A 14,891-nucleotide genomic window follows, 5' to 3' on the forward strand; every position below is an offset into this window, starting at 1 on the left:
CAGTATGCCAATTTCAAATTTTTTCACGCGCCTGTCTTTTTCACCTGGGTGTGCAGGCAATGTACCATACGAATGAACCCACGCATTTTTAACCTGCAATGAAATAGGCTGTAATATTAAAGGTGCTTCGCCACTGATTAATCTTATCGTAGCCAGCAGTTATTGTCCGACTTCGAATGCTTGAATGTACGTATCCAATGGGCACGTATTAGAGGCATTCAACTGACAATAACAGTACTCGTTACTGTAATTAAACTCTTGTCTCGCTTACCTTCTATTAGATTGCAACCACTTTTCGATCTAAATCCGTAGTTTAATCGATTCCTATTATGTCAGGCAACCGGAACATCTACTAAAGTTTAGAAGTGTAAGCATATCCATGCTAATTGTCTTTATAATAGTTCATTACATCTACAAAGGTCACTTAATACAACATCTTGAACAATCAAGAGAGAAGACAGTATTAACCCTAACTTTCGAACCAGACACTTCAACATTAGTTATAACAAACGAGAATTTCACTTACTAAGGTGCAGTGCCCACTGTTCAAACTGTTGTTCAATTTTAAATCTTTGAATAACTCCAGAAATAAGTTTAGTATAATTTACTTAATATGAAATTCTCTCATGTATGGAACAATTACAATTAAAAACCACAAAAATTCCTTCAATACTTAAGTTTACAACAATGGACCAAATATATAATACATACTTGAATGGCAAGATTTGCGGTCCATTTCTCTAAAGGCACCCTCGAAACAATTACTGCTACTTATACTTGTGCTTTCAGTATCCTTCCGCTTCTTGAATATGTTTGCCAAAAACATTAACGGCTTCTTCTTTAGGAAAGACTTCACATCCCCATTGGATGAGGCATGGAGCATGATTGTCCAACATGGAACTGAAAAGAAAAACTACGAAGGTTGAAATAAATTCAGTGTACAGCAACACTGAAACGGAAAACGTAAATGATTACAAGTCCGTTAATAAACAATGAGAAAAAAAAAACTAATTCTTTGTACTTTCATCCTAAATAATGAATACCGTCTACGCGGAACTGGAGAAATATTCACAATTTTTTAAACAATCTGAAGGTACTATATTTCTTTTTTAGAAATAAAATACTAAAAAATTTCATGGGGATATACACTTGAAAATTTTGCCTTTTTTCTTTCTTTTTTTAAAAGCTTATTTCATTTGTGAAATGAAATGATGTAAAATGTGGTAATACCTCTCATGATATTAACAATGTAAGCTAAAGAAGATGTATTCTACAAAGTTGATAAACAAAAATAAAACTCTGTAGAATTGAGGAGAAACAGGAAAACTGAGGAAATTCACGGAATAAGATTGGCCACTACAAGATCATACGGATTGGGATGAAGCACCTATTTTTTCTTTTATTCTGCTGGAGACGCTGAATCATTATGTCCACTGGGTTCATCTGTGTTAAAAAAAATCCACTTTAAAAAGAAATATGCACTAATATTCAGTGTTAGTATTACAGTTTACCAGTTAATATCATCTGAAAAACATACAGCAAATGAAGAATCCATTACGGTGCATTTAAGTACATAATGTATCGATGGAAACTGACCACATGCATGGCTATGCGACAATGAATTGAGTAAAGTTACAGCGATTGAATTAATTCCAAAAATTCGGTACAAATAAAGTCAGAACAAAGTTTAGTAACGTTACATACAAGCGGCAAACTTTATTCAGTTCTTTAATCCAGAAAAGACAGATCGATAGCAACCGGCATCAGGCAGAGGACTCAAAAGGCAGACAGAAACCACAAAGATGGCTGATCACCAGGAATTTTTGGATACAAATAACCTTTTCTTTTTATATATTTTAACCTGTAGTCGGAGCTCTCAGCTCCCAATATTTTTGTAACCTTAACAACAAAAGATTTTGTTCATATAAACTTTCTCGTATCCATATATATATATATATATATATATATACTAGCTGAACCTGCGCTCTCTACACAGCGCATCATTCGCATATGAGCATAAATCTCCTCCTCATTCCTCACAACATATGTACATGTCCCTTTACTGACACAAGTGAAAGACGTCTTGATAAAAAAAAAATCGGCAAGGGGTATCATAAAGGGGAGATCTTTTCGATTATTTTTTCTCAATATCTCGCATCGTTTGCAAGATTTGAGCCTACTTCCGGTTGGAGTTTCTTATTCATGTATGAACAGCGTTTTCTTTCTTCTTGCATGCAGTATGTAATAAGCAAATACATTACATATACAATATTTTATAATGTCAGTTATATATGGTGTTCATTGGGCAAAATACTCAAAAAAAAAAAAAATAAAATAAAAATAAAAATAAAAAAATAAAAATAAAATAAAGATTTATCTTAGACTCGAGATTCCTTCCTTTTTCATTATTAACTGGGCATGAAACAAACACCTGATACATATACAACCCCAATATACAACAATGTGGTGTTGGAATGTATAACGCATAGGATACGTGATGCTTTAGTTTTTTCTTTTTAATTTCAACGCTTCCAGTGTACCCTAAAAAAATGTAATAAAGAAATAATGGCCATTAGAACTGGACAATCTACGCAAAATTTCCAATCGATCAGTGAAAACGTCATCTTTCTAGAGCCTGTAGTTTCCGAGATCTCATTGCCGAAAGGATTGACCACAAACATATAAACATAGTTTAAAACAACTCGGAAGATGGAAGCACAATTCACATGCATTGATTTTAGAGAAGGTTTATTAAAATACAAAGGCTTTGAACAATAACTTTATATCATAAACTTTATGAAAAAGATATAGTTAACTAATTTAGACTATTTAAAGTACAAACACTTAAAATGTTTGTCTCTGTTAAACGTGAAATCACACATAACCGTAAATGAAAGATTTGAGAGCTTAAGTTATAGGTTGGAGCTCAGTCGCTTTTAATTGCTATTGTAGCATTTTAGTAGACAGATTTTTTCCCTCCAAATGATTCTTGCGATTGTGTCTGACAATACCCATTGTCGCAGTTACCTATGCTTATTGCTGAGGCAAGTGAGCCCTTGTATTCATTAGAATACGACGGTCACAACTTGACCGATCTTCATCAAATTATCCACATATATGAGGCTCGGACCTGGCATGTTTTTTATCAGATAACTTTGACAGTATAACATATGGGAGAGGGAAGATATTTAAGAACGATCGAAAATGACCAATATTAAGAGTTGAATCTATAGTTTTCGGGATCGCTGAGAAGAACAGTGACACTTTCGATGCTGTTTAAATCCAAATTCAGCCCCGCAACTTGGGGGAGGGGTAGATACATAAAAATGATCGAAAATGACAAATATTATAATTGAATCCATATTTTTCGGGATCTCTGAAAAGAACAGTGACACTTTCCGTTTACATCCAAACTTAGCCCCGCAACTTAGGGTAGGGGGAAATATACAAAAATGCTTTTTAAAAAAAGACCAATATAAGTGTCGAATTCATAGTTTTCGGGGTTGCTGAAACGAATAGTGACACTCCCGACCTCGTTTAAATCTAAATTCAGGCCGCAACTTGAGGAAGGGAGAGATATAAAAAATAATTGAAAACGACTAATATCAGTGTTGAATCCATAGCTTTCCGGGTCGCTGAGATGAACGGTGACACTTCCAATGCCGTGCCCCGCAACATGGGGAGGTGGAGATATATAATAAAAATAATTGAAAATGATCGATATTAGTGCCGAATGCACAGTTTTCGGGGTCGCTCTGATGAACAGTGACACTTCTGATGTCGTTTAAATCAAGATTCAGCCACGCTACATGGGGAAGGAGGTGGGGGAGAAATTTAAAAATGATCGAAAATGACCGATATCAGAGAGCGCTTTAGTAATAGTAAAAAGTGACTGACTAACGGCACATATTGTCATTTATCAGCCAGCCAGTAACTTAACCCAGCGAAGCGGGTAATTGATGCAACTTTTAATATATATATAGTAAATGAAGCGAAAAAATCGTATAGATGCTAATTCATTGATATATAAAGGAAAAAAATACACAATACACGCCACTTGGATCGGGGTACTATACGATCAATATACAATAACAGTTGTTTATCACTCTTTTTACATTGTGGTATATAATAGTGCTTACTTATATACTGGAAGGCGTGAGATTAAGAGTAGCTGAGCATCGTAAAAGAGTTATTAAAATAGAAACGGCTTTCTCGAATAATGCCCATAAATATAATGTATTTTACAACAATCATTTATGGCAGTGATTGGCTAAATGGCGGTTTGCGAGTGTTTTATCCGATTCGCGAATAAAAAATTTAAAAAGTATTTTAAAACTCCGTGAATTTGTTCTTTCTGTAAACTCCACGAATAACTAGAAGAATATAACTGGCCACCATAATATACCTGAATCAAAGTTACATTTAAATGTAACATTTTCTTTAGTCTTTTGTTTAACAAGGTTCTTATGCAAGGTAAAGTCGATGAGTTTATTTTAAATGCTCGTACCTCAGGCCCTAATTAGAATAATCACATGAAAGAAAAAGCACGGTATGCAGAATAAAACAAAAATTCATAAAGCTTATGACAGGCGCAAAATTTCCGGTTCCCAGGTCGCCATTGGCGACTAGAAATTTACAACTGGCGACCAATGTTCAGTAGGAATTGTTTCTGCCTAAAGCTGCAGGACTGCGCAGCTTCTTTTTGGGACGAATATAATTGTTACTGAGTGAAAGAAAACACGGAATGCCGTTAAATCAGAGAGCGAAAACTTCATTACAAGATTCCTAAATTTGCTTCCAAGTGTCACATTTTTTTGCAAGTTTTACCTGTGAGTACTGCTTTATGTGAAAGAGGCTTTAGCAGTGCCAACAGACTGCCTACAAGAATTCACTAAAGATTGACACACGGGATGTTTTGCTGACAGTTCCATCAATGGCCCTTCACTTAAAGTCTTAGATCCGAAAACTGCAATCGATAACTTGTATTTCAGTGCAAAGAGAGAGCGTTACACAAACTGAAGTCTTAAGGTAAGATATTTTTTAACATGTATATGAATTGTCAAATTCAAAATTGATTATCCTGAATCTAATTGTCTGCTTTTAAAATTGCACGCCATGATATAATCTATTTCTTTGTCAAACCGAAGACCGTAGTGTTTGTGTGTGTAGGAGGGGGGTCATAAATTGTACGTGAGAGGTATTGGCGACCATCACTTTTGGATTGGGGAGTGCGTTTGACTGAAATTTTGCGCCCTGACTTATGACTTCATGCACACTGAGTGAAGCACTGCCTGAGAAAGGATGCGTATCCAAGCAAAATATCTATCCTCTCCTCAAACATCTCACTTTGTCCCGAAACGCAGTGCATTATAATGAGTAAACACTGTTCTATAGTATAGTAGACTATCGTTATATGAAATAGGCTAGCGTAAAGTACACTGGAGTAGCGTAAAGTAGCGTAGCGTTAGAGTGTTTGGAGTTTATCGTTCCTTTTACCACAAAGGCTATGAAATGTGAACCTACATCTTATGGTGGAATTCGAACCATTTTACTGCGTTTGCACACGTCCCCGGCAATGCCGGTTCCGGTTCCGACAATGCCGGCGATGGAATCGGCTGCAATGTAATCAAATGGTAGCTTGCACACGCTTTCCGACCCGGCAAAAGAGCCGGTGGAACTCAGGGGACCGGGAAATGCAGTCGACCTAGCCGCCGAAAATGTCGATGTCGGCTCCGGCTTTGTCGGCGGCAATGCTTTCTTATGCGTGGATGCACACGCAGCCGGTAATGCCGGAGCCGGCTTGCTGATAGGTTTCTTCAATCTAGCTACAATGAGTGGCAAGGTGTTGTGTATTCTTGTTTCTTTTCCTGTATTTAGATTCTTTGTTTACTTCGTTTTTTTCTGTTATTTTCTTTTTTTCACATCACTACAATATATAATGAAGAATGAAATAATCAAAATGGCTGTGAGGTATTACAAATATAGCGGCTTGCTATTTACATAAATTCTCAGCAAGAGAAATTGGGATTTTGTTTGAATTCCCAACTACGGCAACGCGAAAAGTGAGTTTCACAAATGTGTGTATGTATATTAATTTGTTATCTTCTACAGCCGAAACTTAGACGATTTAAACAAAGGGGTCGTTAGATTCGTTTTGATAGAGAATATGTCCTAGCATATATGAAGTCATTAAAAAAAAAATCAACATGGTGGAAATAAACAAAATAGATATGAAGAAATTAGGAAATCTTTAAGTTTAACGTCCCGCGGTTATGCCGGTTAGGCTAAAGGAGACGGTGATAAGAAATGAATCAAATGGTGGAATAAAGAAAGTGGGAGGAAACGGGAGAACTCCGAGAAAACCCACGCACACGGTGTTTGTCCACCATAAAGTTCACTTGGCGCGAGCTGGGATCGAACCAAGGACCCCAAGCACCAGAGGTGAACGCTCTTCCACTGAGCCACCGCGGCCCCGAAGAAATTATGAATCTAGGATAGTTGCCCAGTGTTTATGCTGTTAATTATGCAACCCAGTATGTAGGGTATTAACAAGCTTCATAATAAGAAAACAAGGGTTTAAATCTCCATCATAATCGAAGTAGTAGGTATTCCCAAGCATAACAAAGGTTGTAATAAAATTAAAGTAAATAAAAACTAAAAACACTACTATAGAAAGAACTGAAAAAGCACAAACAGACCAAGAAAATTTCCAGTCTTGTGGTTGAATGCTGCTTTATCCTATAGATCAGCGTTTCTCAAAGTGTGGGTCGGAGGAAGTTTATCCTTTTAATTATGAAAATTTTGTTTCGATGGAGAAACATATGTTATGAAGTACTATTCAGAAAATGAAAATTGGAAGTATTTGTTAATGAGGTGAAGAGTAAGGCGTACAGTGGTTACCCAGAGCCCTGCCCTGTTGTACAGTCAGTAGAGATGCTGGGCTAGGATGGAAAGAGAGTGGGTGAGTCAAAATTGGTCACGGGGTAGGGTATAGGTCGAGAGTAGTGTTAACTCTGTTTTATCTTTCTATGGAAAGATTTTAGCCCTTTCTGCGCATGCGTACAATTTCAAATGATACAGTTATTGAGAAAGAAATTTACATTACACTTGTTCGATCGTCAGTGACTGATACTTTCGTACGAACAGAGCCGTTTTATTCATAAATTTGCATTACAATTTAGCTTGAAAGTGACATATTTACGAGACATAAAAGAATCTAATTAAATTTTGATTTATTAAAATTTCAGCATCAAGCTCTACTTTGTATAAATAACACTCGTGGGCGCTCGAGGTGTGCACATCATCCCCAATAAACTATATGTTAATCACTCATACGAACTGTTATTGAACGAACTGGAATTAGGGATATCATTTACAAAATTTAATTGTTTTGAAATACACCAGTATTACGTAGAATGTGAGTGTATATTTGAATAAAAGTAGATGGGCCACAAAATACTTTTTATTATTTAATGCGGGTCGTGGTAACAACAAGTTTGAGAACCACTGCTATAGATCATAATAAAAATATTCATGTACTCTGTGTCTAGTTTAGCATTTGTTCCAAAGAAGGATTGTGGACTGAGTGAATAAGCAACCACAATGTTGCCTTTTCAGAACCTATTATTATTATTATTATTATTATTATTATTATTATTATTATTATTATTATAAATACCGTGTTCTCAGCATGTTTGAATTTTGAGAAATTTAAAGAGATGTAAAAATTATAGCAACAAAAGTGAAAAAAAGAGAAGTTGTTTGTTTTTGTAAGTTGTTTACAGAAATCATGGTATAGAATTCATTCAGAATTTGTAGGTTATTTAAAGAATTAGAGCACATACAACTGAAGTAAATCTAATAACTAAAAACCCAAAACAGCAGATTCAGAAAAGACAGCTGATACAAAAGAGGTATATGAATCGCGATTGTCACGTATACACCAACCTACACATGTGCGTAAAAGAAAAACTACATTCCAAATCATTCACCTTGGTTGTAAAGAATGCACGATGAACACAATATACTTCCACACGAGGCGGAACAATGTTTATTAGTGATACGTTCTGGAGAGCATACTTTGAAACCCACCATATATAGGATCAGCATGTAACAGAAGCTAAACAGCATTGCCAGTTCTACACCCAGAAATGTTTGCAGGGAGGAGTCCAATACACCTATATAATATCCAACCTGTCTTATTCTGCACCCGAAAAGAAGATAAGTAGATAATTACTGTCATCAATATTTATGAAAAAAAAAATAAACTGATAGAACGATTATTTTTATAAGAAAAGAAAGAGTACATAACGAGGCGTAAAATAAACTATTTAGCCTACATGAATCATTTCTCTGTTAAAGTATAGTTCATTAAGAAAGTCTACAAATGTTAGTTGAGTTTCGAAATTTTGGGGAGGTCCGGACCCTGTGGTCCCCTCTTTCGTGGCTACGCCTCTGAGCATTTCTAACTAGTCCCAAATTCAATGTGGTGTTTCCCATCATGCAGTGCTTTGTGGAAAATTATCAAGAGTATAAAATACATTCGTTTTATAAAATAATATGTATATGCTAAAATACTATCCACAAAGGAAGGGGGGGTTCTATATATTGACTTATTAATATCTGTTTCACAAATTGCTCCACAAGAAGCCTTCATTATCTATATAAGCTAAGCATAAACGCGTGTTTACTTTCATTTGCTTTCTACTCTATTACATATTTTCCATCTTATTTTGTAATTCTGCAATCACTTTCTTTTAATTGTCATTATATTGATTTGCTTCAGTATAATCCCGTAATTTAAAAATATGAATGCATAAAAATAAATTCCATTTGTAATTGGTAGGGAAGTAAGATTCAGAAATCTTATTTAGCGCAAGAAATCTTCTCGTTCACTGGAAGCTGCGTTGTTGCAGAAGCACTGCAACGACCAGAGCCTTTAACTTCTGAGATAGAGAAAAGGAGACTTAACATTCGCTCCAATTGCCGCACTGAAGAAATCTGGTCGTTGTATGCTCGCTGCAACGCAACATAAATTAGAGACTCTGTGACGCATTGTTTTTCGCTTTTCAAAACGGATTAATGGATTTTACAGTTACAGAAGTAAAAAAAAATGCTATTTAAAGTATATGGGAGTGTTAGAAAGTATTTTTTTTTCCTGTTCTTTACTACTACTGGTAATAATATTTTTTTTATTGAAAATACTTTGGTCGTTGCGCAACGCTGCAACACTAACATTAGCCGCCACTGATAAAAACTCCTACCCTTGTGTTGCGTATATAATCGGGTACGGATTTTAGATACATCATCATAAAAATGTCAAATTTTACAGTTAAAATGAGTGAGTGCATATGAAAGGGTATTGTCTAAGATATTAATTTTTAATGGCCGAGCTTTCTGCACAATGAAGGAAACTATGTTCTATTTTCCTACTATTACAAGTCTCAAACCATTACAAGTGCTATACCACGGTTAAAATGAATGCACTTGAGAGACGACTGCGTAACATATTAATTTCAACTGGCGGAGTTTTTCTATACAATATATGGAACATGTATTTTACATTTGGTGCCTTCCATTTCAACTCAGGCTAAAAAATAAATAAATAAAATTGTACCATCACCATCTCAGATATTGTTGAATTTTTTTTATAGCAACTAGACATATTTTTAAGACCCATATTTTTTTGTTTTGTCGAAAAAAATTTCCCGCCAAGTAATGGGCCATCAAAGACGGGGAGTACAAATTATGAATTGTAGAAAACATGGAAAATCGTCAACTTCGGAGCCCCACCATTCAGCTATGAAGACAGGTAGAATTATAATTCTTGTTGTGATATGTACATAGGGATGTAAATAAACTATATTTTATTATAGTTTGGCTTGCGCATGCGTATCTTTTTCTACATAAATTAACAAATGAACGTCAATTTATCTGAAAAGTCGAAGTTAGCGAAGCGAAAGTCGAAGTCCGGTTAGAAGTTTTTTCGAGCACTTCCGGTTCGAATTTTATAATTCTGTTTTCACGGTTGGTAAGACCTAGTTATCCGCTTTCCGAAAAAAAAATGTATCGCTTCTGCGTGCAACCGTTTTGTCGCAAAAAAATTCGAGAAATTGTAAAATTTTCAAAAATCGCCATTTTCGGGCGCCATTTTCTCGAAAACGCCATCTTTTAAAATTCTGAAATTTTGTCAGATGGTTCAACTTTACATGAATAATAAACTCACCAAATACCATTCTCGACAAATGCTTCATGAATTAACTACAGCCTTTGAAGTTACCGAAGTTTCGTTAACTTTGATGTCACAGTTGGCAACACTGGAAACAACAAAAAGTGCAACAATTTGATGTTGTTTGTGATTCACATTCATTAAATAATGCACAAAAGCTTTTTCTAGGCTGCTTTTTATCAGTTTGATCAAAAAAGCTCTCTGAAATAGTAAAATGAGCCTCCCGCTACTCCTCCGTTTTCTTAAACCGAAGTAATCTGAGATAGAAATTACGAAACACACAAATTTTAAGTTCACTTAAAATGGTCTTGGAAACAAAATTTCACTTATTTGTTTTACACATGAAGCAATCATTTCCTTGCTTTGTGTCTTTTTTGCTAATAGCATGTAACCGTGCAGATGCTGCAATAGGTGTTGTTGCACTCACAACTCGTAGTACATTCTCGATAGTCACAAAAAACTTATTTTCACTTCTCTTATGCTCTTCTGAAAACCTGTACCTTGTTGAAGGACCACGTGGAAGCATAAACAGCATTTCAACTTCACGTAATTCATGATTTATTCATAATATTTCTGCTACCCCCCACTGGTTATCATATATGCGTGTAACAAAACTTCCTTTTTGCAGATTTCTTAAATCTACACTTTGAATTGCCGAAGCTCGATTTTGGGGGAAGTATGAAGTTCGTTCATGGTGACCCGTTACTGCCATAAAAACTACACCATTTTCCGAAAGCCAAAGGTGACTTCGTTGAATACGTTACCGATCGCACACTTTCCCACTCTTGCATTTCTCTCTCTCTCTCTCGAAAATTGTCGAATTCAGTTCCTGGCAACAAAACAAGAGTAATACCCGGAGTTTGTACTTGCACTATATTCACGAATTCTTCTGCAGTTTTAATTATGTGTATCTGTTTTTGTGTAAGATTATGCCGCGTTGCCATATTTTTTACAGTCCCTCCCCCCTTCCCCAATGCTGTCGCAGAGACCTTTGAATGGCCGGTATCACTGAAAAACCACTGCTTTATCGGACCTGTCTGCATCTCGGACATTTGAAAGCAATTTTTAAAGTGGGATGCAGTACCATCAGAAATCACTCACACGGTTTGGGAAATTGTAGACACTTTTTTTCACGTATTCGAATCTTTCTCTATAACCTATATTTTCGTTTTTCTTGGAGTATTTTTAGAATCTTGTCTATGGCTATGAGTACATGGTGTGCTTTATCGTCGCTTATTACAACAAAACTGTCAGTTGTTTCTTAATAATATACCACTGCCGTAAAGATGGAAATTTGCTCGTTTTTCCGGTGATAACTCTGAATATCACTTTGCAAAATAACAGTCCAGTTTTCAGCGAAGTCCACACGAAGTAAAATAGAGTTTGTCTCTTGAAATGTTATACGATGCTTTTCGGTAGCAGTTCTCTTTGTAATTTCTTGATGTAGTCATGAATTACACTTCTTACAGTTAAACTAGCAACGTACGATACGAAAACAAAAAGTGGCACAGTTTTTTAACAAGATCACTGTTTTCCCATATGGCATACATAACACTTTCATTTTCATCAGGATCAATAATTGAAGACTCCACAGTTATTCCTTCTATTCCAGGACATTCACCACATCCCGTGAAGAAGACAACTGTCATTTTCTATGGATAATACTACTAAAGAAAATAAGTCAGTCATGACAGCTTCAATACGGGCTGCACTTTCGATTAGTTGTAACGCAGTAGCAGCTAACTTAAAATTTGCACAATACACACATACACTTCCTTCGCAGGTTGCGGATCCATTTTGGTCGAATACTATAAAATTTCGAGTGACCCATTCTTATGCTGGGATTATTCTGTTTAAAAAGTCCGTAAATTTCTTTGATGGAACGCGTAAGAAAAGTTTCAATTTTTTAACTTTTTGTTCATTTTCGATCACTGTAATGACATCGCACTTATTGGAACTTTGGAGCATTCCAAGTTATCACTGAGTTAATAGTTCAGGCTTTTTATAGATAATCATAATTTATTGGTTGGCCGATTCAAGTAAACTTAAAATTTGTGTTTCGTAATCGTAATGTCCATCCTCAGATTACTTCCCTTTAAAAAAAACGAGCAAGTAGGGGGAAGCTAATTTACTTTTTCAGAGAGCCTTATGGATCAAAATAATAAGTAATCACGAAAAACCTTTATTCTTCATTTAGTGAATGTAAATCACAAACATCATCAAATTGTTGCAATTTTATTGTTTCCAGTGTTGCCAACTGTGACGTCAAAGTTAACGAAACTTCGCTAACTTTAAAAGGCTGTAGTTAATTCATGAAGCATTGGTCGAGAATGGTATTTGGTGAGTTTATTATTCATGTAAAGTTGAACCATCTGACAAAATTTCAGAATTTTAAAAAATGGCGTTTTTGAGAAAATGGCGCCCGAAAGTGGCGATTTTTGAAAATTTTACAATTTCTCGAATTTTTTGCGAGAAAACAGTTGCACACAGAAGCGATACAATTTTTTTTTTCGGAAAGCGGGTAACTACATCTTACCAACCGTGAAAACAGAATTTTAAAATTCGAACCGGAAGTGCTCGAAAAAAATTCGCAAACTTCGTCTTTTCAGATAAATTGACGTTCGTTTGTTAATTTATGTACAAAAAGATACGCATGCGCAAGCCAAACTATAATAAAATATAGTTTATTTATATCCCTATGTAAATACCACAAGAAAATATAACTCTACCTGTCTTCATAGCTCAATGGTGGGACTCCGAAGTTGGCCATTTTCCATGTTTTCTACAATTCATAATTTGTACTCTCCGTGTTTGATGACCCATTACTTGGCGGGAAAATTTTTTCGACAAAAAAAAAAGTCCCTTAAAAACATGTCTAATTGCTATAAAAAAGTTTCAACAATACCTGAGATGGTGATGGTAAATGCTCTGCCTGAAATGAAATGGAAGGCACCATTTACAATATATAATACTACTCTGAAGCCACAATACGTGTTCAATCCCATACAAGTGCGCTGTTTGTATGCGATATAAAGTGTTCCTTCCACTATCATCGTCCACCTTCCGCCACTGACGCGCCTGGTCTGTGGGCGCAGACCCTACACGTACCATCTTGCTGCTCCTGCCCTGACTTGGTTAGATAACATTCGTCCGGACACGTAACTCGTAAGGGGCCAAATATTATCACGCATGTTATCAACCTTTACGTAATTATTTGAGCAAGGGCCAAGGAAATAAAGGTGCAGAATATCTTACGGAACCGTTCTGAGCACTCTAAATAGTTCATTTTATTCGACGGAGTACATATAGTAAGTCTGCACGGAGAATGGGATATAGTGATCGACAAGTGATATGAAATATTTTTGGTAATCATACTGTCATTTAACTATACAAAATTCTCGTAACACAAAGATTAACATTCATGAAATATGAACTCTTGGCAGACTGTCCTTAGGAGAGCTGAGAATAAATAAAACGTGTAGACATCGGCATAAAAACTACAGTGCATGAAATATGAACAAACTTAAAAATAAAAACCAACTTGTGCTAGGTCATTAAAAAGCACAAACGCTTTCGAACCGAGTGAGGGCATTAACGCTGTAGGGCACGTGTGCATCCGTAGTGATCTGGCGTGTCATCGATGGTACGTATACGCATGATGAAGATAGTGAAAAAACATTTCATATGGCATATACACACACATCCCTCTTCAAACCATCGAACCCGCGATCATCCCAACTGTGCCAAAAATAGCCATTTAGCCACTTCGGATTTCTCTGAACATGTTAGTATAAATTGAAGTTTATCTCTCTCCTTTTGAATTAATGAACTATATATGGGAATTATTTATATGTATTCTACTTTTAAACCTAAACAATACTAATTTAATTTCCTACCTACTTATCAACATTGATGCTTGTCTGCTCAGTTGCAGAAGGCAATACCTCGCCCACCGCAACAATCATTACAAAACTTCTACTTACTTCAATGCTCATGAAGCAGCCATCTTACTATTTACGTTATTTAACTATTATTAAATTATTAACAGAATAATTTCCTTAACAACCGTTCTATAAGAGAATAAGCACTATCAAACATTAACTCAACACTACTTCGTTGACGTCTTTTTCTTTCTTTGCAGAATATAAAAACAAATGCAGGAGAGTATACAGCAGTATCAGTCTTTTTTTTCGCAGTCTATGCACTTATCTCTCGACGCTTAGTGCCTAATTTCTTTACGGTCTTTGGAAAAACGCCACTGAACGCAAAATTAAAAAAAAATATATAACAAGTGATAATTATAACTTATCTGCCGAATATCGCAAACTAAAGCGATTGCGAAAGCGAATGCGAATTTCCCAGCACGTGCGAATAAATTGGAGTGCCTCGACCAGTTCCGACCTGCGAATTGCGAAAACTTACTAGAAGATGCGAATGCGAATGATACCAACATGCTGAGATTGTTCGTCCGAATTCGTGCGAATGCAGAGTCGTCTGCAGAGGAATTTGGAGAGAAAGTTTGTTTTACGTGAAAGCAGACGACGTTGTGAGGTGCGCACTTAAAAAAAAAATAAATAAATAAAAAATAAAAATAAAGTTGGAAATAGATGTTGATGCTTTAATAAATTGTGTTTTTGATAAAGTTCCATTGTGGAACCAAGCT

General features: G+C 35.7%; 1 protein-coding gene across 6 annotated transcripts in view; it reads right to left on the reverse strand.

Annotated features, from left to right (window-relative positions):
• The window catches only part of LOC145692252 (uncharacterized), a 48,844-nt gene extending 34,303 nt beyond the window's left edge, over positions 1-14,541 (reverse strand). The window contains exons 1-2 of one of the 6 annotated variants that reach the window (XM_081767550.1): positions 14,212-14,541; positions 712-913 (exon numbers count right to left, since the gene is read on the reverse strand). In XM_081767550.1, the coding sequence (XP_081623676.1) occupies positions 712-913; positions 14,212-14,223 (214 nt within the window). In that variant the 5' untranslated portion in view covers positions 14,224-14,541. Of the gene's footprint in view, positions 1-711; positions 914-14,124 lie in introns of all 6 variants that reach the window. The other 5 variants (XM_081767566.1, XM_081767560.1, XM_081767557.1 and 2 more) reach the window with 5 other exon arrangements.
• Positions 14,542-14,891: the final 350 nt, after the last annotated feature.

This window comes from Thermobia domestica, chromosome 1 (assembly GCF_964235325.1).
Source record: "Thermobia domestica chromosome 1, izTheDome1.hap1.1, whole genome shotgun sequence".
NCBI classification, from domain to species: Eukaryota; Metazoa; Arthropoda; class Insecta; order Zygentoma; family Lepismatidae; genus Thermobia; species Thermobia domestica.